The 21,629-nt window shown below is 50.8% G+C and overlaps 6 protein-coding genes across 6 annotated transcripts; 2 read left to right on the forward strand and 4 right to left on the reverse strand.

The window, feature by feature from the left end:
- Positions 1–499: 499 nt before the first annotated feature.
- COCSUDRAFT_33242 (hypothetical protein) lies at positions 500–1,685 on the reverse strand. The gene has a single exon (XM_005647588.1). The coding sequence runs from the start codon at positions 895–897 to the stop codon at positions 685–687; it is 213 nt and encodes a 70-aa protein (XP_005647645.1). The 5' UTR covers positions 898–1,685; the 3' UTR covers positions 500–684.
- An 874-nt stretch (positions 1,686–2,559) lies between these two features.
- Positions 2,560–5,318, reverse strand: COCSUDRAFT_63475 (hypothetical protein; the record flags this gene model as incomplete). Its single annotated transcript, XM_005647589.1, has 6 exons — positions 2,560–2,711; positions 3,047–3,241; positions 3,585–3,693; positions 4,402–4,458; positions 4,821–5,029; positions 5,300–5,318. The coding sequence occupies 6 exons, from the start codon at positions 5,316–5,318 to the stop codon at positions 2,560–2,562; spliced, it is 741 nt and encodes a 246-aa protein (XP_005647646.1).
- Positions 5,319–5,861: 543 nt separating this feature from the next.
- COCSUDRAFT_42057 (hypothetical protein) lies at positions 5,862–7,791 on the reverse strand (the record flags this gene model as incomplete). Its single annotated transcript, XM_005647590.1, has 7 exons — positions 5,862–6,016; positions 6,265–6,349; positions 6,709–6,810; positions 6,907–6,998; positions 7,115–7,181; positions 7,297–7,332; positions 7,750–7,791. The coding sequence occupies 7 exons, from the start codon at positions 7,789–7,791 to the stop codon at positions 5,862–5,864; spliced, it is 579 nt and encodes a 192-aa protein (XP_005647647.1).
- A 930-nt stretch (positions 7,792–8,721) lies between these two features.
- Positions 8,722–10,907, reverse strand: COCSUDRAFT_23738 (DNA-directed RNA polymerase II, 23 kDa polypeptide). The gene is made up of 5 exons (XM_005647591.1): positions 10,496–10,907; positions 10,260–10,367; positions 9,959–10,132; positions 9,742–9,839; positions 8,722–9,464 (listed from the first exon to the last, which is right to left on the reverse strand). The coding sequence occupies exons 1-5, from the start codon at positions 10,574–10,576 to the stop codon at positions 9,317–9,319; spliced, it is 609 nt and encodes a 202-aa protein (XP_005647648.1). The 5' UTR covers positions 10,577–10,907; the 3' UTR covers positions 8,722–9,316.
- Positions 10,908–11,729: 822 nt separating this feature from the next.
- Positions 11,730–16,767, forward strand: COCSUDRAFT_15789 (hypothetical protein; the record flags this gene model as incomplete). The annotated part of the gene is made up of 14 exons (XM_005647592.1): positions 11,730–11,895; positions 12,060–12,217; positions 12,346–12,450; positions 12,550–12,705; positions 12,835–12,988; positions 13,142–13,310; positions 13,429–13,652; positions 13,989–14,096; positions 14,204–14,255; positions 14,417–14,616; positions 14,819–15,063; positions 15,559–15,745; positions 16,056–16,253; positions 16,538–16,767. Coding segments are annotated over 14 exons (2,352 nt in total), but the record flags the coding sequence as incomplete, so codon positions are not given.
- Positions 16,768–17,204: 437 nt separating this feature from the next.
- On the forward strand, positions 17,205–20,165 carry COCSUDRAFT_36653 (FAD/NAD(P)-binding domain-containing protein; the record flags this gene model as incomplete). Its single annotated transcript, XM_005647593.1, has 14 exons — positions 17,205–17,270; positions 17,423–17,494; positions 17,572–17,622; positions 17,758–17,813; positions 17,946–18,066; positions 18,176–18,274; positions 18,403–18,448; positions 18,497–18,549; positions 18,682–18,796; positions 18,917–19,171; positions 19,324–19,371; positions 19,473–19,540; positions 19,645–19,776; positions 19,923–20,165. The coding sequence occupies 14 exons, from the start codon at positions 17,205–17,207 to the stop codon at positions 20,163–20,165; spliced, it is 1,425 nt and encodes a 474-aa protein (XP_005647650.1).
- Between the last annotated feature and the right edge of the window lie 1,464 nt (positions 20,166–21,629).

Here is a 21,629-nt window from a genome sequence, read left to right on the forward strand (position 1 = left end):
TGCTTTTACCGCCAATCACCGAATGGTTGCTCCCGCACCCAGACAGCGAAGTTTTAGCTTCTGGAAGTGCACGTCCGTATTTTGTACAAAGATGATAACATCGCGAGAAAGAGTTTAGACAAGTGACATTTTCAAAAAGCTATACCTTTTCACATCTATAAAACGTCAGTGCTACAGTGAAAGCCTCAGCAACCCGGTCGAAACGTTGGTTCTACTTAGATGACCAGATCTTCGGCGTTACGGACAATAACTGTCCGATGAGGCAATCTCAAAAGGTTACAATGTGTCGGTGGGAAAATGTAATTTACGACATGCGTGAACTGCGTTGTCGAGGCAACCTTGGTTTCTTTTTGGGATCCAAATAATGTTTCCGAAATCCCAACATTCAATGATTAGTAGGCTTGTGCTCTGGCGGCGTTGTCAGGGGTCCTGACGTCATGTTACATCAACATCCATTGTCCGTGCAATCTGCAGAACGTAATTCCCATGGCTTTCTCCTGGTGGGGCCTGGGTCCTTCGGGATCCGGCTCCTCGACAATCATGGCAACATACATAATGGCTGGGCAAGGTGCTTCGATAGAGGCGGCCCTTTTACAGTTAACGGCATCACCATAAACCACTGATCAACTGGGTCGGGCTTCAGCAGCCAGGCAACATCACAGAGAATTCAATGAAAGGACGTAATCAGACGAAATAATCGCCGGGCACAAAGCGACGCTTCAACAGAGGCGGCCCTGACAGCAACAATGTGGGTATACAAAAGTGGAGCAGACAGAGGCCAGGCGATAGCGGCTGGGAAGCATAATAATAAATTGATGTTAATGACGCAGTAGTAAAAATATCTAGGACGGCCAAGCTTTGGTTGGGGCGGAAGAGGCAACAGCCGCCAGCCGCCATTACCAGTAAAAGAAGGATGCGACGGCTGTTTGCATCATTGTCTGACGCGAAGAATCGACCGCAGTAATAGAAATGGCCATGAGACCTTTTACAGAACAAGCAGATTTTGCAGTGTTGCGTTCTTGTGTGTGCCCTGCAAAACCCAGGCAGGATGTTCTGGGTCCTGGTCCAAACCTAGGACAAAGCGCGTACAAGCTGTATTGGGGCTTTGAGGAGATTTCAGTCTAACCTCCTGCAGTTTTCACCTGATTGCAGCTCCTTGAACACCTGCCAGTCCAGGTGTGCCTTTGCAAACCACTCAGCTGTGCTCCTTGTGGGGGTACTTGATCCACAGTACAAGTGCAGGTCTGAGGATCTGTTTGGTGACCTTGCATTGCTGGTTCGGTACGGGTCTACATGCTGCTGTGTAGTAGCTTAGCAATACAGGTGGCGGCAAGCATTGTGGGGCATTGGGTACCCCCCTTGCTTGTTTCACCGAGAAGCGCTGTTATTGCAAGGATTTGGGCAGTCTTTACAATGACAGCAAATGGCTGGACCCACCCGCAGCACGCACAATCTGTTTGGCCTGTGATTTGCGTCCATGTCCTGCCCTTGACTTGTCGCTGGTTTGGACCGACATACATCCACAAGCAGCCTTGCAGTCCTTTTTGGCAGTTGATACTTGTCTGCGTGCTGGGATGCATATTTTCGGGTATTCATGATGTGTGTGCTACTGATGGTTTGAGATATGTGGGACGCTTAATCAGCCCTGTGTGGCTGGAAAAAGTGTAATCTCTCTCTCTCTCTCTGCCAACGGCACTTTGTATTTTTTAAGAAAGGAAAATTTGTGACCAGACGGACGCCAACCTCCCTTCTAGGTCCTGCTTTAATTTCTCTGGGCCGTGAACTGCCTCAAGGTGTTGAGGTGAGGCTGAGGCCTCTAACTTGGGAGCTTCCTTGATCGAGAAGTGCTGATATTAACAACCCTGGAACACCACAGCTGAGCTCACTGATCACGTTCCACCATTCATGACAACACACTCTCCATCTACTCATCTCTAGCAGCAGCTTGTCCGTGACATTACAGTACAGCTTGCTAGCACTGTGTGAACTTAGAATCCCTTTTTTCTGTTCTAGAATTCCTCCCTGCTCATGCCATTGATGATCTCAATACACAATGACAGTCACGCTCTGCCGCCTGTCTGTCTGTGCCACTGCCCTGTTCTCCTGCACAAGCTCGGCCTCGGCTGGTTGCTTGGAGTCGCAGTGGTCATGAAGGACCACAAGCAATCCAATAGTTACCTCCTGACATATTTATTGGTATTCACTCCTATTCACTCCTAAATACGGGAAGAATTGAAAATCCATCTCGCACCGATACGCCACAATGTACCAGCGAGTATCATGTGGCGATTGGTGTGGACTGGGGAGAAGTGCCAGACTCTACAATCAAGGCTCCTCCTAGGCCCTGCCGCTGCCAGACTCTACACAATAGATCAAGGCTTCTGAGCTGCTCTGCGGATGCCGTGGCCTTGGCAAAGTTGAGGCTGTCTGACTCTGCCACTGCCGTAGACTCATCATCATCTCGATTGAAAATTTCTCGTAGGAAAGACACTTGCAGAAACACCAGCCCTTCGCTCCGGTGCAGACTTTTGAATCCTCCACACCATCAACCAGGCATGTCTATTTGCCAGAGCTCCCAACGCCACTGTTCGCTGCGGACCCGCTCTGTGCATTGCTGCCGGACACGGCTGCTAGGACCTTGGCAGAGGCCTGCGCAACCGCCTGGCTGACCTGGGTGGAGATGGCTTGGGTGTTTGCCTGTGCAGTGCCGCCTGCACGCACATGGACACACTAAAACTAAGCCACCTTCAATTCATAAAACATCTGAGAGCACGCAGGGACTGACGCATTCTGCAAGTTGCTGTATCGTCTGCACCATGGGAATGACATGCCAGTGGTGGAGAAAACAGTGGTGGAGTAAATGCCAAGACAGGGAAGGCTGCAGTGGAACCACTGAAAGGCTGCTGCCATGCACCTAGCCCTGAGGGCTGGAACAAGCGTGTACTAATAGCAGCATATCACATGCAAGTTTTAAGTAACGCGCCACCTTGAGCGGTACAATAATAATTAATTGAGATGCCATCTGAACAAGCTGTTGATGGGGCACCTGTGGAGAGGACACTGGCGCTGGCAGTTGCAAGAGCAGAAGCCACAGCCGTCTGGATGTCTGACGCCTTGGCAGCCGCGACTGCTGCAGCATTGTTGTTGGTGGCCTTAGCCACTGCATCAGCATAAGCTTTAGCTGTGGCAGTTGCCGTGGCTGCTGCCGTGGCGCTGGCATCAGCAGAGCCCACGCCACTGCCTGCAAAGCAGCATACGTCCCAAATTCAGCCTCTGAAATTTTGACCCTTGGTTCTTTGTTCGTACCTGAGCGGTCATGGCTTTTGTAATTGAAGATGGGAGAGCTGCAGAGTCATGCAGCGGATCGCGCTTAGGACGGGGCCCAGGATACTGCCGACCAATAGAAGCACTCCACACATGATATCCTGCTAGTGACAACTGGACTGGAAGATTTCCCATGTACTGCTTGCATGCAGGGTGTCACTCAAGGTGGTGTGCCCCAGATATTGCTGGAACTGATTTGCCCAGTGTTTTGTTCTCAAGTGGTTTAAAGCAAATGTGAGTGTGCGACAGAAGGCTGTCACCTTGTACAGTGGTCTTGGCACTGGCTGAGGCATAAGCGGTTGCTATCGCCGTGCCCACAGCGGTGGCCAGTGCCTGTGCTGCTGCTGTGGCGTCTCCACCGCCCTTCACCTGTTTCAAAGCAGAAACATATAGAGTTGGCCCTGGCTGGCCGGGGACGATATAAATACTTAGCACCGTGCCCGCGGTTGATTGGGTTTTGCTTGGACCTGGCGAGTCCATCAAGGGGTTGGATATGTGGCAGCATGCAGCTTGTCTGCAGACGCACCTTGCCTCCGGAAGGAGAAGCGTGTAGAAATCATAATAGTAATTATAAAAAAATTGATATGGAGCCAAGGAGAGCACTGCAGCCCAGCAGTGTCATGTACAAGATACTAGCACATGTTGAAGAGCGTGGCCTTGCCTTCGCCACTGCGTCGCTCACTGCAGTAGAGATTGCATCATTTGCTGTGGCAAAAGCTGCGCTGTTGGCACTCGCTGTGCTTTCAACCTTGCCTGTCATCCCACATGCAGATAACAAATGAGTTGCTGCGGCCACACAGCTGCCCATAGACATGAAGACTCAAAATGCACTGCATTCCACTACACAGCAAAGCCATGATCACCAGTGGAATAGCTCACCGCCAGTGGAGACTGCAAGGGCATTGGCAATTGCACTGGTGTCCTGGTTCTGAGTTGCGTCTTGCAGCTGCATGCATGATGGTAATGTCATGCTCTTGAATGCTCCCATTGGATGACGTTTGCGACAGATGAGGATAGCGTGACGCAAGACTTTTAATGGCCTAATGCATGCATCAGGGATTGTCTGAAAGCTCACACCTGTGGAGGGGCCGGTGCAGCTGAAGGGCCAGCTGTCACTGGCGCATTGCTTGTTGCCTGCGCAGGGCACAAGAGAGCATCGCTTAGTGTGGAAGAGAATGTGTAGCAGTACTGAGAAGGAGATCTGATAGAGTGAGGAGTAGCATGGGTTGCGCGCTTGCCTGCGCAACTGCCTTGGAGACTGCGGCAGCTGGAGCACCCTGGCTGACTGCCTGTGTCACCGCCTGTGCTGCTGCTTGGCTTTGACCCTGCATGGAATTGCGGTTACTCACTTTCTACATGTTGCACTGCCAACCTGAAGGTGCCGCAAAGTCATATGCTGCCTGTACACCACTTCCAGGGCATCTCATGGCTACAGCATGCCAAGCAGGAGGGATCAATATGTAGTCTTGATGCTGCAGCCTCCAAGTGGCACGTACGTTTGCAGATGCAGTGGAGAGAGCTGTTGCGATTGCGCCTGTCTGCCCCTGCCTGGATCCTTGATTGATCAAGCGCTGTGCTGTGTTGATGTCGCCGTTGAGGAGTGCCCGTGTCAGTTGATCATACAACGAGGAGCTGCTCTGGAAGAAACCACTGAAACCACCAAACTGGAAGAGCTTCCGGCCAGTGAAACCGTCGACATGATCTCCTGCTGTGCACATCGAGAGTCAAACAGAAGCTGCAGCTGACGATCCATATCAGCTGGGTACGATGGTGTCTGATCATCAATTACGCAGTCGACTCTTCCAGCGTGCACGTGGTCAAGAACAGAAATTTTATATTGCCCCGTCTCTTCTCAAGCCCAATCAAAAGCTGATCAGTAGTTGGGCTCCAGTAGTCGAGATAGCCTTGCCTTGCACGGGACGCGCTGTCACAGTGCATGCAGCGAGAGTCGTCGCCAAGACGATCAAAAGCACACCAAGCCGGCCGATCCCCATTGTTGAGACAGCACAGAGTGTATCAACAGGGAGACTCCTCAGCGACTCAAGAAAGTGCAATATGACCGCACTTTTGACGAGCGTTTGAAGCGATCACGCCCGCAAGGCTGATCCCAAATTGATCTCGGCAGATCCTCCCAGTCTGCATTGAGTGCATGTATGCCACCTGTCCTGGGACAGCAACAATGCAAGGAGTCCTCGATAAGACAAGCATGCTGGCATGAAAATCCTTTTAAGCACACGTATTACATCACCTGTAGCATTAAATATACAGGAGGTGCAGTCTCATGAAAATAAATGTTTCAAAATTTATCCAGCATCCGGATCTTCTCTGGTCACTGCAGCTGCTGCTTCCAGATTTTGTCGCACTGCCATGGCAGATTCACAATCACACAAAAACTTTCATCGTCTTTGTCTCTTGCCAAGCTTCTCAGAGCACTCTGTTCGTCACAAAGACTAAACATTCATATCCTACCCTGGCAGCTGCTCAAGCTTCCTGCTCGCCCCCAACAGTCACTGGAATCACTCTGGCGCATTCGTTGGCTACTTCCCCGAACTCCCTGGCGAGCCCCCAGATGAGCTTGAGTTGGTGTTGGCCTGATTGCCGGAGACTGCGGCCAGCGCCTTTGCAATTGCCTGACTGATCGCCGTCTGCACATTCTTTGACACTGCTGTGGCATCTGCTTGAGCTGTGCCGCCTGCACACCAGAACAAAAAGCTGCATGTCAATAGAGATGTTGATGCGATGCAGCAGGTACTGTTTGGCTTTCTTGACTTGAGAAGTAGCACGCTGTGCAAAGAGCGAGCCAACTCAGCATGTTTTCTGTGCTAGACAATCTTCTTGCAAGGTCAATGGAAGAGACGCTTTGCACAAGCACACAAGCCAGGGGTGATACTGTGGCGATGCTTTCTGAGAGGGTCCATGGCTCTGCATGAGAGGACCAACCTGTAGACTGCACGGACGTGGCAGCACTGGCAAATGCCTTTGCAATTGCTGTCTGCAGGTCTGAGGCGCTGGCAGCCGCCGCTGCCTGCATAAACAGGAATACAAGCAACGTTGCACTGTTGCATTCAAGTGGCCCGACTTACTGTGGACCAAAAATTGATGGAGGATCTGTCAGTTACGCGGTGCAACAATGGCTCCAGAGTCAGTATGCAGTGCTTGCCTGTGCATTGTTGTTGGTGGCTTTGGCGATGGCATTTGCGATGGATTGTGCCGTGGCCTTAGCGGTTGCTGTTGCTTGAGCACTTGCATCTGCCGCTCCAAAACCAGATCCTGGCACAGCATTAGCCACTCATGTGCTTTTTGCATGCTGAAGGGGCAGACCTGCTATGTTTGGGGATTCTATGATAATAGAAAGCAGATGGCTGAGCACAGCACACCCTGCACTGTGGTCTTGCTGGAAGCTGAAGCATAGGCGGTTGCTATGGCTTGTGCAATCGCCTGACTGGCAGCGTTTGCAGCAGCATTCGCATCCCCGCCACCCTTGACCTGCATGCCAGCAGGACGTTCTTCCATGGCATGTTTTCTCTCAGATCGTTCCGTTGGAAGCTGCAAGACAGCCGTCATGCAAAAGCCGGACAATACCTTTGCTACAGCATCGCTGATGGCCGATGAGATGGCATTGTCTGCCTGTGTGTAGGCTGCTGAGTTTGAGCTGGAAATTGACTCCACTCTGCCTGCAGTGCAGCATTGCAGAGCACTATTTACATGCAATGACCCACCCCAAATGATCTGCATAGCAGTCAGACTTAAAGTATATGCAGACAGTTGGCAATGACTCAAGCTAGCACACCTCCTGTGGAGCTTGCCAGCGAGTTTGAAATGGACTGCGTGTCACCCTTTTGGGTGGCATCCTGGAACTGCACCAGCAAACACTCAACGTGCTTGATTAACGAAAGCTGGCTGAAAGGCAGAAAGCAGAATGCTAAATTCTGCATGGTGCCTGTAATCTGATTTGCCAGGAGGGTTAGCAACCTGTGAGGGGGCTGGAGGAACTGCTGAGGTGGCCACCTGCAGGCACACTGAAAATCTCAGTCTATTGACAATCCTGCAATGACGCCTAACCTTCCCTTGAGGGCTTGTAAGTAGTGACACATCCCTGTCTCTTTATTCTCCATTGTGCTCCTTAGAATACATGTGCTGAGATGCGGTATTGGCTGACTCTCGACAGCTGGTACACTTTTAATCTGGGTGGCATGGCATCACAGGTGGGGGAGAGCCGGGGGGTAGGGGCGGTGGAGATCCTTGAGTGAAGGGCGGTGGTCCCGATGCAAATGAAGTAAAGGGTGGGGGGCTGCCAAATGTGTTGATAACTGGAGGCGGAGAGTCGCCGGCTCCCATAGACGTCCCTGCTGTCGCCTGCAGACATTTGGGTGATCATGTGAGATGCACAACTTTGCAAGCAAACAAACAAATCAATGGAGTCACCTTCAGCAGCACACTCACTGCACCAGGGTTGTAGCCCGACATCAGTGTTTCTTCTCAGGATTTTGGCTGAAAGCCAATGTGGCTTTGAAGATGTCTACAAATATTATTTATAAAGCCACAAAAGTTGCTAAAAATAGGATTGTGCAGCAGCAAATGGCTGAAGCTGGTGGTTTTGGGCTGACATCAGGCTGACATCAATTGTCTGGCAGGATGCAAAATTCGGTCTGCATATCCTAGTGACTAATGGCGGTGCTTTTTAATAATGCTCTACCTGGGAAAGAGCCTGGGCAGCTGTGCTCGCTGGCGCCCCGGATGTGACAGCTTCTGTCAGGGCCTTCGCTGCTGCATCTGAGTTGCCCTGCACAAGAGAAGGGCTCATCACTAGGTGCCAATAATGTAGATTTGCGAGTAACAGATGCCAAATTGATGCACATTGATGAAAGACCCTCACTGTGACTGTATCACCATCGTCACAGAGGGACACAATGCATGCTGTGGATGGGAGGTTACATTTGCTGCAGCAGCTGCCAAGGCACTAGAGACATCAGCCACTTGTCCTTGTGTGAGTTGGTCCCTGATGAGTCGTTGTGCCGTCGCTGTGTCGCCGCTCAGGAGGGCCAGAGTGATCAAGCTGTTTGCGGATCCTGTACTCGACCCCAGGCCCTGGCCCTGGACAAAGGAGCTCTGTGACAGGGCTCGCCCTGCATGGCTGAGGCTCTCTCCTTCTGTATCCAGGAAGAATTAGGTACGTGACCTACTGCTGTGACTGCTGCCACAGCACGTACACTTGTTTTTTGCATGCAAGTCGTCAGACATTAGACGATTCCGAGGCACCAAAGCTTCTCGATCAACTTCAGGCAAACAGCTGTACATTTTGTGCGCAGGCGAGAAGCCCTCTTGACGCGCCTTCTGAAACCAGCAGCGGTGTTGCAGAGCCTAGCGTCAATAAGACCAACAGCCCGAATGCTGCCGGCACAAGAAACTTGTGTTTAATCATTGCGACGTCTTGCACAAGCATAATAGCGTCACAGTTTTTCACGGATTTTCAACAAAATAGTGCGCCATCAGCAGGACGCATTTACATCGATGGCGAAGTGAACGACCTTACTTCCCACGATCAGGTGCTCGAAATGAAGATCGACAAGAAACTCTGGCATCTCAGGAGGCAATCGCTTCCAGATTTGGACACCAACTGTCTGTGTCCACCATGTGTCACAATGCCAAGAAGGCTTAGGGCCAGGCCAGAAGCCTTGAGAAGGATGGTGATATGACTGTCTCAGATCACAGTGAAGGCTTGATGATCTCTAATTTCCTAAATCCAATAAAACATCATTTCATTGCCAAGCAATTTCCACTGGCAGTGGATGGTTGCACAATATGCTGCATGGGCAGCATGACAGTTTGACTACAGCTGTGCAGCTGTTTATCCATTTCACAACGCTGTCCCTCCCTCACACAGCACCTGCATGACCCACTTGCAGACCCACTTGCACCCGACTGCTATACAGACTGAAATACAGCAAGACCAAAGGTGCACTAACAAGCAATTCCACACAGAGTCGCAGGCTCAGACACATAGCCTGTAGGTCACATAACGGCCAGCAGTCTCTGAAGGCCTCACAATCCGCACAACGTGGCCGCGCTGCATGCCATAATACCTCGCAACAGGGTCGTGGAATTGTATCCTGGGCAGCTGCGTGTCCTTCACCTTGTATCTGCGCATCACAGCGCCAGAGAAAGTGAGACTTAATTGTGTGTGTATTATTATTATTATTAATACACACTTTTCCTGCCACAGCCAAGGTGTGTCTGCAGACAAGCTGCATGTGAAGGCTCCCAAGCAAGACCCAATCAATCGTGGGCACGGTGCTCAGTACTTATACCAACCCCCGCCAGCCACTCGTACAGAAAGAAAGAGTAACAGAGCCGCTGAAGCCGCATGTGAAACAAGGCAACACGTGGGAGTCAGGCGGTCTGAAGCAGAGGCCGCACCTGTCCAGCAGCGTGCGCTTCTCCTCAGGTGTCAACAGATGGTGCTCAGGCACCAGCACGTGCTGCGTGATATTTATTAGCAGCTCTGCGGCATTGAACTGCACGTGGGGCATCTTGTCAGTGTAGGTCATTTTCACCAAGATGTAGGAGCGCCATGCAAGCGCTCTCCTTGTTGAAGAAGGAGAGCTGCAAAATCACTGGGATGTGGACAACGCACCACTTCGATGTAGTACTTGGGAGCCATTTCTGCCAAGCACTGCTTCGCAAAGGGTGTCATGCTGGCCATGGTGACCATGATGGCTCTGGACACGCCTTCATTGCGCATCCTCTCTGCAAACGTCTTGATTGTCTTCACGCCCACCTTGTCCTCTTCGGGGTAGAACACAAAGATCTGCATAGCAGTCGCCATGCCCGTCAGTGACGATCCAGGGTTGATCGACATGACAGAACAAGGGGCTCTGAAGACTATGAGGCCACGGCAACTTCTGCCTGTTGATGCAATGCTGGCAGTACTACACCTGCTCTGTGGGATCATCCTGCTTTGGTGCAAGGACAGTCAAGTCATCCTTCCGTGGATCGTCCCCGAAACGGTCCTTAAAGCCCTCCTTTGTCATTTGCCGGTCGTCCTGCACCATAAATGCCTCTGAGAGACACTTCACTGGACCAATTTCTCTTCTGCTTGAGCAACAGACGAGGTCCATTGTAACTGTCTACATGCATAAAATAAATTCACAGTGCTGTGCAGTCCACTTACCTGGGCTATGAGGTATCCTCGATCGTGAAGCATTTCGAGGCATGTTTTCCTTATACGGTACAATCTGGTCATGTTATCCATGACTGCAATGTCTCAATATCAGATTGTTTTAATTGGTAATTTTGTAGTCCAGATGGAAGCAATCGTCGAAAGAACACAAAAGGTTGCAGCCAAACAGTGGCAAATCTATTTGCAGATCTAGCCTTCTCAGGCTTCTTCCTCAGCTGGACAAATCAGCTAAGATCTGTTACTAGGAACTTCAAGTGCTCATTCGACAACAAATGTCGTTTTGTGAAGATGTCAGAGGTTAGGAAATTCCAAACTCCCTCAAGACTGCGGCTTCTTATAACTCGCTTTGTACTACGTATGCATTCACTTACCAGGTAGCTTACTAAAAAAATCTCCTCTTTCGACTACACCAATGAGCTGACTTCTAATGGTTCTCAAAAAAAGAGATCATCAAGCACGTAGTGCGCACAAGTTGCATGCTAGGGTAATATCTTGAGATCACAAATCTAAAGGAAGGGTTGTAAGAGGGCTTTCGTAAGAGGGCATGCACAGGTACATGTGGAAGAACCACAACAGCTAGTTTGGCCTTGTAAATTATTAAAGTCTAGGTCTGCAGACAGCACGCAGTTCACAGGACACTTTTGCAATACCAATACTCTAAATTTCCTTGCGATGATCTTGAGCAGTTTCCAATGTTATACGTCTCCATTTCATTTATGCAATAGACGATCAAATCTCCACCTTCACTGTTCTGACCTGCAATTGCCGCGTCGAGATCTAGCGTCACATCGCGTGCACAGCTTTCCCCGAGACCTTGTTGAAAGACTGACATGCGCTCCGCTAGTGGCGACTCGCGAGGTGCAAATTTTGTAGCGCATATCCCCATGCGATATCTGATACATCCTCATTATTTCGTGGCAATAAGTATGATCACGGATCGTATAGATCTTTCCAGACTCACCGAGCATGGCATTATTGATTGTGTGCATGCAGGAACTTGTACCTCTTGTAGACATTCATGAAGAACAGGATCTTTTGCTCTTGTATAATGCAGCAGCAATCGTTCGAGATGCCTATCACCACTTTGTAACTTTCTCCCCGAAGGTTTGACTCCTCCATGCTGCACTGATCTGCCAGACTGTCAGACCCGGCACTTCTGATGCTGGACCTTTAAAAAATGTAATGATGGCCAAGTTACTTACTCAAACATCCTGGAACTGCTTCACAGGTCTTTATTCCTTTGACAAGGCTGTGCCGAGACCAGTGCGGGTACTGCACCTTTGCGCAGCCACCAGTGCCTGGCCGGCGCTCATTCATGACTCTGGATGAGGTGCTGCAAGTTGTTCACCTTGGTGCACAGCAGGGTGCCATTGAAGTCCTTTTCACCCTTGGTGAGCGCAGCATGCACGCCATCATCTCTCATCTCTACAATGCCATGAATTATCGATGCTACATCAGAAATATGCCACCACCTGCAAAGGAGAGGCGTTGGTGATGTCCATGATCATGACTCTGCTCGAATATTCTGTTGACCTGACTGGTGCTGTGGGTGCAGGCGACAAGCCAGAATTGCTCTATCCCGAGGCGAGGAGCGAGCTAAGGCAAATGGGCTACGAGACAACTTTAGAGTACGTGGCAGCTGCTGCAGCTGCGGTCATCAGAGAGACTGGGTTGCTCCCTCACATCAATGCGGGCACCATGAACCTTGCAGAGGTCAGCAGCCCGCCTTGGTCCAGCAGGCTGTCAGACAGCTGTGCAGCACTTGTTGCCGCATTTGGTACTTCTCTGCTTTCAGTAAATGTAGGCGGGACATACACCAGAATTCCACTATTGTTTCTCAGGTACAAGCTCTGCGGAGCGTGTCAGCAGGTCAAGGGCTCATGTTGGAAACTGCCTCCAGGCGACTGATGGAGCCTGGCATGCCACACCATTCCTGTCCTGACAAGGTAGGTTGGCCATATGTCCGCCATGACCAATCTGGGCTTTCCATAACATTTACAAGGACGTTGCAGAGAAATGCACCTGTATCATGGTGTGCTATGCAGGAACCTGCATTGAGACTGGCGACGATTGAGGCAGCTGGACAGGGAGCAGTCCCTTACACCAGCGGCATATTGACAGGTATTGGAGAGACGCGGTTGGAGAGGATTGAGTCCTTGCTCGCAATTAGAGACCTACACCAGAAGTATGGCCACATCCAGGTGTGCCTCTCATATCCTAGAGCTGTAACTCATTTGCAAGCATACATGCAGGCTTGTCAAGTGCGAGAACGGGAAATATCTCCAAGTGAAGTGTGACTTGTGTCATCTCACTCCCATGGCGTCATGCAGGAGCTTATCATTCAGAATTTTGTACCAAAGAAGAACACAGCAATGGCTGATACGGCAGAGCTTCCCTTTACAGAGCTTCTCTGGACTGTTGCTGTGGCCAGGCTCCTTTTTGGGCCATCAATGAATGTCCAAGCACCTCCCAACTTGACGCCAGGTGAAGAAGCACACAGAGGAGTAGAGAAAAACTTGTCAATTCCTGCTGTATAAAGAAATAAAGAGAGTTTACTGCAGATGCATGGCAAGGTAATGTTGGCAAGTTCAGCATCTTGGATCGGAAGTATTGAGAGTGTTAAGCGTGTATGGCCAGGCGTTGCTGGAGCAGATTTGGGATGGAGGGCACTGATAAATGCTGGCGCAAATGACTTTGGGGGCATTTCCCCTCTGACAAAGGACTATGTCAATCCTGAGAAGCCGTGGCCGCATGTGGCTGACCTGGCAGCAGCAGTCGCTGCATGTGGCAAAGCCCTTGTGCCAAGGTGTGCAGCAAGCCTATATTCACTCTTTCCAGTGCCGACTTCATTTTCTCCCTTTAACAGGAATCTTCATGCCCTGAGGGGGCTCTCATTCACACTCAATATGTTCTGCTGTGTTCAGGCTGACAGTGTACCCAGAAACTGTAAAGCAAGCGAACAGATGGCTGGACGGCACAGGCGGCCCAAACAGCGTGTCAGCTGCTGTGCTTCGACAGGCTGACGGCAGTGGCCTAGCCAGAGGGTCCAACTGGTGTCCTGGCCTTGACACAGATGAAGGACAGCCTGAATCATCAGAGTTGGTACTGCCAAGAAATGGCGATGTGCGTGCAAGCCCAAGCCACTCAGGTATGTCACCTTGATCAGGCAGCTTCGCAGCAAAGTGTAGGGCAGCTTTTACCAGTGATTCAGCAGGTGACAGAAATGTGAGGAAAGGACTGCTGTGCAGGAAGCCAACACAGCAGCATTCCACTGCCAAGGATGAAGCAGGGTGAAAGGAGGTGGCAAGTTGAGCTGGGTGCTGACGGTTTGCTCAAGGGCTGCGATGGACCCTCAACATCGAGAGAGGCAAGCTCCATTGATCGCTGAATGTTTAGTTGCCATTGTGCACATCAAGGAATGTCTCTTGTCACTGTCCACGCAAGGTACCCTGAGTACTGGGACTCTGGACCGCGCAGGTGGAAGAGCTGCTAGAGCAAGTTCTCAATCATGGACATGAGCTTGATGAAGATGAGATAACAGCTCTCTTTTCTGCAAGAGGCGCTGATTTTGACGCTGTATGCCGTGCTGCAGGTGGGTGCTGCATGACATTGGCTTTGACGGAGTTTTCAATATCCTTATGCACACACTGTCAACATTTAATTTCCCTTATAATTAAAGAGATCTCTTGTGGCTTGCAGACACTAGCCGGCAGAGGCTCTGTGGAGACACAGTGGCGTATGCAGTTAACAGGTGCTTTTGGCGCTCACCATGTGCACTCTTGTCAGCATCTGTCCCTGCTTGTGCGCTACCCACTAATTGTGAAGTGCGGAGAACTTTTCAAAGCAGACAGCTTTTCAACTCGCAGATATGTCAGGCATTCTCACCAGCGCGCTGTTTGACTGGCCTTGCAGGAACATCAACTACACCAACAGGTGCACATACAAGTGCGGCTTCTGCGCATTCAGCAAGGGGCGCGTGGCGGAGGAGCTGCGAGGGGCGCCTTACCTGCTGCCCTACTCTGAGGTCACCAGAAGAACGGCCGAGGCTTGGGATCGCGGCGCATCTGAAGTTTGCATGCAGGGCGGCATCCACCCCGACTTCACGGGTGAGTGTCTCCTCTCTGCAAGCTTTCCTTTAGCACTCGGCCGCTGTGACAGCAACAACATCATGTGCATACTCTCAATCAAAGCTGTTAGGGGTAATTGATTTAAAGTACGAAGGACAGTGATGCAATTGTATTATATCAAGACCCTGAAAGGGCTTCGGAAGATATGGACAGCAGGTGCCTCAATGTTTTAAATTTCATCTTGCAGGTGACACCTACCTCCGGCTGCTGGACGCGGCCAAAGCAGGCGCGCCGGACGTGCATGTGCACGCATTCTCTCCCCTGGAGGTGACCCAGGGAGCTGCCACGCTGGGGTGGTCCCTGCGGAGGTATCTGACAGCCCTGAGGGATGCCGGCCTGGGAAGCCTGCCAGGCACGGCCGCAGAAGTCTTGGACGATGAGATCCGCGCCATCATCTGCCCGGACAAGCTCTCCACCTCGATCTGGCTGGAGGTGCGAACTTTCTCACCCCCTGCATTTGTGTTGCATGTGAAGGGCATGCAAGCGCCCTGCATGATTGCAAACCTTTGCATCGTGCTGCCAGTGGAGGCTTGCTAATGGGAGGTATTACTGGCAAGAGCTTTGTTTTCTGGGCTTGATGATGGGCGGTGGGACTTTTAGGCACGTTCAGGCGGTAGACCCATTACTTGATGTTGCCCTTTTGCTGAGTCCTTAATCTTTAGTAGACAGTCGCTACCCCCCATTCTGTGCCGCCCCCTGCCTTTGAGCACGGATGTATTTTTATGGTGTGGTTTGCCAAGGCACATCATGGGCTGAGACCAGCACATCAAGAAGACATGGTGTCACGGATCAGTGATTATACAGACCAGACTAGGCGCAGTTTGGTAATAGATGATCATTTTGTGTACAAAAGCAGCCATCTGAACCGATCTGTGACACTGGTTTTGGCCCAGATGGTTGATCTGTGACACATGGCCTGCTTTGCAGGTAATAGAGACAGCGCATGAGGTGGGCCTGCCGACGACCTCGACAATCATGTTTGGCCACGTGGACGGGCCCCGCAATTGGGCGCGCCACCTCACCGCTCTGCGCGCCCTGCAGCAGCGCACAGGAGGCGTCACCGAGTTCGTGCCGCTGCCCTTTGTGCACATGGAGGCCCCCATCTACCTGAAAGGTGGGCCCTGCTTTCTCTGCGCTTGCTCTAGCGACTCAGCACTGTGCAGCTGCTTCTTTTGCAGGGCCAGTTCTTCTTGTGCTGCTGCAGTGTTGCAAAAAAGTCTCATGACTCTATTTCTGCTCTTTTTATGCGATCAAGCTAATTGCCCCTGAGATTTTGGAGGATCAGCACATACCCTTTTTACCTACATACCCTCTGCGCAGCAAGACAGCGAGGGTCTGTGTGTGTCCTGATCAGCTCAAGGCCTTTCGACATTGATTGCTTTACGCCGGGAGAAGGTTGAGGGGCTAAAGTGTGTCCTGATCAGGTCGCGCACGGCGGGGGCCAACGCTCCATGAGTGTTTCTTGATGCATGCCGTGGCGCGCCTGGCGCTGGGCGCTGCGCTGCCCAACATTCAGGCTTCCTGGGTGAAGATGGGCCCCGAGCGCGCAGCCGCCCTGCTCAGCAGCGGTTGCAATGATATGGGCGGCAGCATCATGAACGAATCCATCACCCGAGCTGCCGGTGGGCAGCCCTTAATTGCTTTTTAATCAAAGCAACTGAGATATACCTTTGAAATAATTAAAACTGCCTCCAACTCCCTCCTCTTTGTTGACCGCCTGGTGGATTTGTGATGACCTGGTAGCAGCTGCTCAGATAAGCTAGTTCCACCCTGAAGTCACTTGTCATGCAAGGGCTTTATGCAAAGCCTTCCAGAGAACTCTTCTGCCTTCTAGGCTCGATCAGGGCAACAAACGCTAGAGTAGTAAGCTGCAACGCTGAAGGGGTTGCCCAACTTCTGTGCACAGGTGCGAAGCATGGCCAGGAGCTGCCTCCAGAGCGGATGGAGGAGCTCATCCTGGCGGCAGGGCGCACACCGCGCCAACGAACAACTCTGTATGGGACACCACCCGCAGAGCAGCAAGCGAAGTCTTACAATGCAGCGCCCTTATCACCTGTGTTCCAGCCTACTCAGCAAATGGACTCTTTTTCATCACAGGAAATGCTTCCTGAAATTCTTTCAGTTCTGAGCAGTTGAATGCATGTGGACCTCGTCTGTGATCATGCTCGTCAGCTGGGTTTTGCACGTACTGTAATATACATCACAACGCATTCATTCTGGGCCAAATCTGATCAGATGTTTTTGCAATTTTTCAGGCTGATCAGATCAACATCATGATGAGATTGCTGATTGTTGCAATTTCCACCACGCATGCGCTGCGCTACTACTTGAGCATGCACGTAGGGTCAACTTGCAATACATTTAACACATCAGGGATTCAGGATTAGTGCGCCCGCTATGATGGCTTGTGCTCTGATGGTAGCGGTATCTGCCAATGCAATAGCAGAACCCAAAGAGCATTACGAGAGTCTGCTGCTTGCAGACCGCCGGGGGCATGTCGGCACGTGCTCATTGCTGTTAAAATGAAACCTCAATTTCAGAAGACATCTGTGGAATCAGGTAGTACATTAGTGATGGAGACACTTGATCTCAAGTCAGGAGGCTCAGATCGGTGTCAGTCGCTGTCAGCCTCTAAAGTGGTGCGACGAGATGCGGACGGCATTGAGCCGTCCTGCTACCATCCGATTGATCTCAATATACTTTGCTGTTTAGATAATTAGCATGCAATATATGTTTGATGCGATAAAAGATTGCGATAAAAGAGATTGTCGCTTGTTTTGGGGCGCTGCAGGCTGTTATAGGAGCTGGTTCTGCAGGCCTGGTAGCTGCTAGGGAATTAAGCAGAGAGGGGCACCACGTACAGGTCTGTGAAAAGTTTTAATCTTGAACATAGTGCACAAAATATTGTGGGGTCTCTGGCTGACATCTTTGGTCACGCAGGTATTTGAGCAAGGGCAAACCTTTGGTGGCATCTGGAACTATCAGGACGAGGTGAAACATCTGGGTATCTGGAAAACCCACAGAACAGGCCTTGAAAACATCTGATGCATTTAATTTGACAACTGACTATAGTGCTAAGCTTGCTGCAAAGAGCCTCGCTAATACTGTAATTGATGCGGTGTCCAGGTTGAGGACGATTTGTTGGGCAGATGTCCGGAGCGAAGGAAGGTTCACAGCAGTCTGTGAGTACATATATCTCGTACTGGAACTCAAGCTTGAGCTCACACCACCTAAATTTGTAGGTGATGTACTATACCTGGGGTGTGTTTGGGGGGTGTACCAGGGCTTTAAAAAGTTTCCCATTGCATCCACAGGTACAGCAGCTTGCGTGTCAATCTGCCAAGGGAAATTATGTCCTATTCGGATTTCCCTTTCACTCCAGACGCCATGCGTGGCAAATCGCAGGACAGCAGGCGATATCCGCATCACACAGAGGTGGTTGCAGACCACACTACGGCCTTTATCTTTTGTAGTTGCCATACTGTGAAGAACAGAGTCCCATGCATTGCAAGCTGCCTTGTTCTAACAAATTACACTGGCGCAGGTGCAACACTTTCTTGAAGCCTTTGTTGAAGAATTTGGCCTGCGGGACCTGATCCAGTTCAGCACCCGGGTTGTGGAAGTCTCCCCACTTGATTACACAGTAGGCCAGCAGGCGTGCTCAAACGGTCTTTGCAGCAATGGGGAAGAGCCGCTCTCAATTAGCCCTCAATGGGTAATCACAACAGAATTGCTGCCGGGATCAGACCTCCAGGTGCTGCAGGTGTTCAGTGCAAGACAGATGCTGCCATGAACATGCAGGAATTCATTGGTACATGTGATCTTAATGTAATGTGATCCATGCAGGTGCCAGAAAGGCATACAGATGTCTTTGATGCAGTAGTTGTTGCTGTGGGAAACTACCATGAACCCAATCTGGTGACGACCCATGCTACCTGAGAAGCCACTCTATTGAGAGAATCGTTTTCGAGAGCTGGTGACAGTTGCTTATCAAAGCACTGTAGTGGCACTCTTGAGGCGAGAGCTCACATCAATGTGTGCATGTGGCAGCCTGATGTGGAGGGTTTGGACGACTTCCCTGGCCTACAAATGCACTGCCACAATTTCAGGCATGCTGAGCGGTTCAGAGATCAGACTGTGGTCGTCGTGGGCGCCTCCTTTTCTGGTAAGCAGCCTTACCATTCTCTCCCAGCATGCTACAGAAAAGGTTTTTATGAGTTTGTTCTCTGGCAATACATCGCCTTTCAATTCCATCGTCAACAGGTTTGCATTGGCAATGGTGCAGGTGAGGAGATAGCTCGACAGATTGCAGATGTGGCTCTGCACGTCTATCACAGTGCGCGCACATGGGGAAAGCAGCTCAATGATTCCCAGACGCGCCCAAATCTGCAGCGCGTCCCCATGCTGGCCAGGCTTGGCGGCAATGGCAGCGCAGAGTTCTCAGGCGGCATTACTGCAGAGGGCGTGGATGCTGTTGTGTACTGCACCGGGTACCGATACTCATATCCCTTCTTGGAGCGCACGGGCTTGATTTCCACAGGCGAGCAGCACTTACTTGGACACATATTAACTTTGCGAGAGGACTTTTCTCCTGCATGTTGCTCATCCTGGATGAGTGTCACTTGAGACCTTTTGAGACTTTCTATTTTACTCTTGTCAATCAGAGGACCAATGCTTGTTATGCTGGTGCAGATGACAACCGAGTGACCCCCCTCTACAGACACATATTTGTGCCGTCTGGTGAGCATCTCCATCAGCAGTTCAAGGCTTCAACAATTTCTGATGCCTGCAAGCGCTCTGTTAGATTATTTATACTCAATATTAAATGCTTGTCCACGCAGTGGCCCCAACGCTTGCCTTCATTGGTCTCCTCTGGAAGTCTTTGCGGAATTCCCAATTCGAGCTGCAGGTAAGGCGGCCACCTCCTGCACACCGCCACCTTGTTGTGGGCTCAGAATAGGGCTCTCACTCAGCTCTGAGCTCTGTTGAGTTGCTGTGCGATTCCCTCTGCAGGCCAAATGGGTGGCGCAAGTACTGTCAGGAAGGGTGGCACTGCCCTCTCGTGAGGAGATGGAAGCTGACATGGAAGCTTTCTACAGACTCCTAGAGAAGAATTCTATCCCTGTGCGGTATACACACTGCCAGGTGCGTACCCACATCAAACATCACTGTCCCATCTTCTACAGGCACACTCGTGATGTCATAGCAAGACTTTCCCCAGGCAAAGCATGCATTGTCCAGTTTCTATGGGCAGAAAGGGTGGCCCCATGTTGCGGCATGTGCGTGTGCAGAATGACGCCATGCCAGTGTCACAATGGGAGTACAATGACATGCTGCGGAGATCCTGCTCCCCAGTGCCCCTTCCTGCTGAGGCCTGGCGGGTCAAGCTGCACGATGCAATCAGCACCAAGATTCTGCAACAGCCAGACACTTTTAGGGACGTGCACAGTGCTGAAGAACAGGCGCTCTTTGAGGATGCTGCAAAAGGGTGTGCAGCAACGTGGGCATATCTGAAAGAAAGGCATGCTGCGTGATGATTTGCAGACAGTGACATTTTAGCTGCTGACTTCAGCGTCAGAGGCTCCTAGAACTGTAAAGCAGTGGTCACTGATTGACTGCAGCTCTTGCCACACTTGCGAGTTACAATTATGCGAGTTGCAGGAGGGATACTGGTCTGAGACAGGCATTGCGTGATGTACGTGCTATGCTATGATGTGCATATGCTCGCTGTGTTGTGTAGCATTGTTTGGTGGTGGGGATGGTGGTATATTCCTTAATACGCACGCCTCACGTGGACTTAGACTTTTAATATGATACCATATGGGCTGCAGACCAGACCTTGAGGCCCCACAGATGTGGCTGCAGACACTCTGTGTGTAAGCCCTATGGCCTTCGGGCTTTGGGTTTGCCGAAACTGTTATCATGATAACAATAACACAAATATAACTTGCCATTCTACCTTCGATGCCTGCTTGATTGCACAACAGGTAGTTGGGACAAGCTGCAGCTGTTGCCTCCAATGACGTGCTTACTTACACGCACTGTCACAGAACAGTTACTACAGACCAGTCATATGATCATAATCAATTCAAGCCTGCGGGACACATATCTGGCACCCATACTTCAAGTACTGATACCCACTCAAGAATTTGTGCTGGGCTTGACAGGAGCAAATCAGGATATCAAAGCAAGTCTGTCGGCACCCTAGCTAGCTAGGACAGTAGCAATAGGGACTCATCATGCACCATGGCACTCGCAAAGCTTGATCTGGAGACGATGTCATCGTTGGCGCTTCGACTGCAGTGATCAGACTGTAAGGCCGTGCTTGTACAGATGGAGATCTAGATTGCACCGAGGCCATAAATATAGCATTCTGCTTAAACATGTTGTACTGAACTGGCAGCCATGCCCAGTCTGGGGTTCGTCCGATCGGATCGGTTCTGTCTGCGGCGATTACAGCATCTCTGCGGGATCAGTTCTAACTGCCGCATTCTTATCCAAGCACATGAGAAGTACCCATATGCATGGTTGCTCCAATGGGCCAACTCCAATCTTGCTGCAAATCAACTCGCATGCTTTTTTGAGGGCAACCAAAGTCTCGGCCAAATCTCAACACAGCCCCACTATCACAACGGGGTCCCCACAGCCTGGCAGGACACTGGCAACTCTTCTCAAGCGTCCACTTCAATACAGCAGCTCTGCTGTGTCTTGACGCCAACTCAACTCTCTTTCATCCTTTATGTGCACCATTTAGGTCTGCATCGTTCTTAGGCAGGATCAGGCCAGACCGCTCCTCGACCATGGAAGCCTGTCAACCTCATTACTTGGAAACTCATGGGATCGACAATCAACAGCTGCATTGGAATACCCTTTGGGATACCCATTGGAATACCCGTTTTCGGTATGTTTGTTTGTTTCCAACCCTCTCAATGGGTCCCGTTGCCGACTGTTGACATCCCAACAATCACCCATCCCCTTCAATTGCAGTCTGTGCAGTC

The sequence above is a fragment of the Coccomyxa subellipsoidea genome, assembly GCF_000258705.1.
Source record: "Coccomyxa subellipsoidea C-169, whole genome shotgun sequence".
Classification (NCBI taxonomy): domain Eukaryota; kingdom Viridiplantae; phylum Chlorophyta; class Trebouxiophyceae; family Coccomyxaceae; genus Coccomyxa; species Coccomyxa subellipsoidea.

What these genes read in the sequence shown, in the direction of transcription:
- COCSUDRAFT_33242 (XM_005647588.1), bottom strand. Translation starts at nt 897, where the DNA reads ATGGCGGCTGGCGGCTGTTGCCTCTTCCGCCCCAACCAAAGCTTGGCC.
- COCSUDRAFT_23738 (XM_005647591.1), bottom strand. Translation starts at nt 10,576, where the DNA reads ATGGATAACATGACCAGATTGTACCGTATAAGGAAAACATGCCTCGAA. An exon ending in GAGGATACCTCATAGCCCAG is followed by an intron (nt 10,368 to 10,495) that starts GTAAGTGGACTG and finishes TTTATGGTGCAG; the next exon opens with GACGACCGGCAAATGACAAA. An exon ending in CCAAGTACTACATCGAAGTG is followed by an intron (nt 9,840 to 9,958) that starts GTGCGTTGTCCA and finishes CCCCACGTGCAG; the next exon opens with TTCAATGCCGCAGAGCTGCT.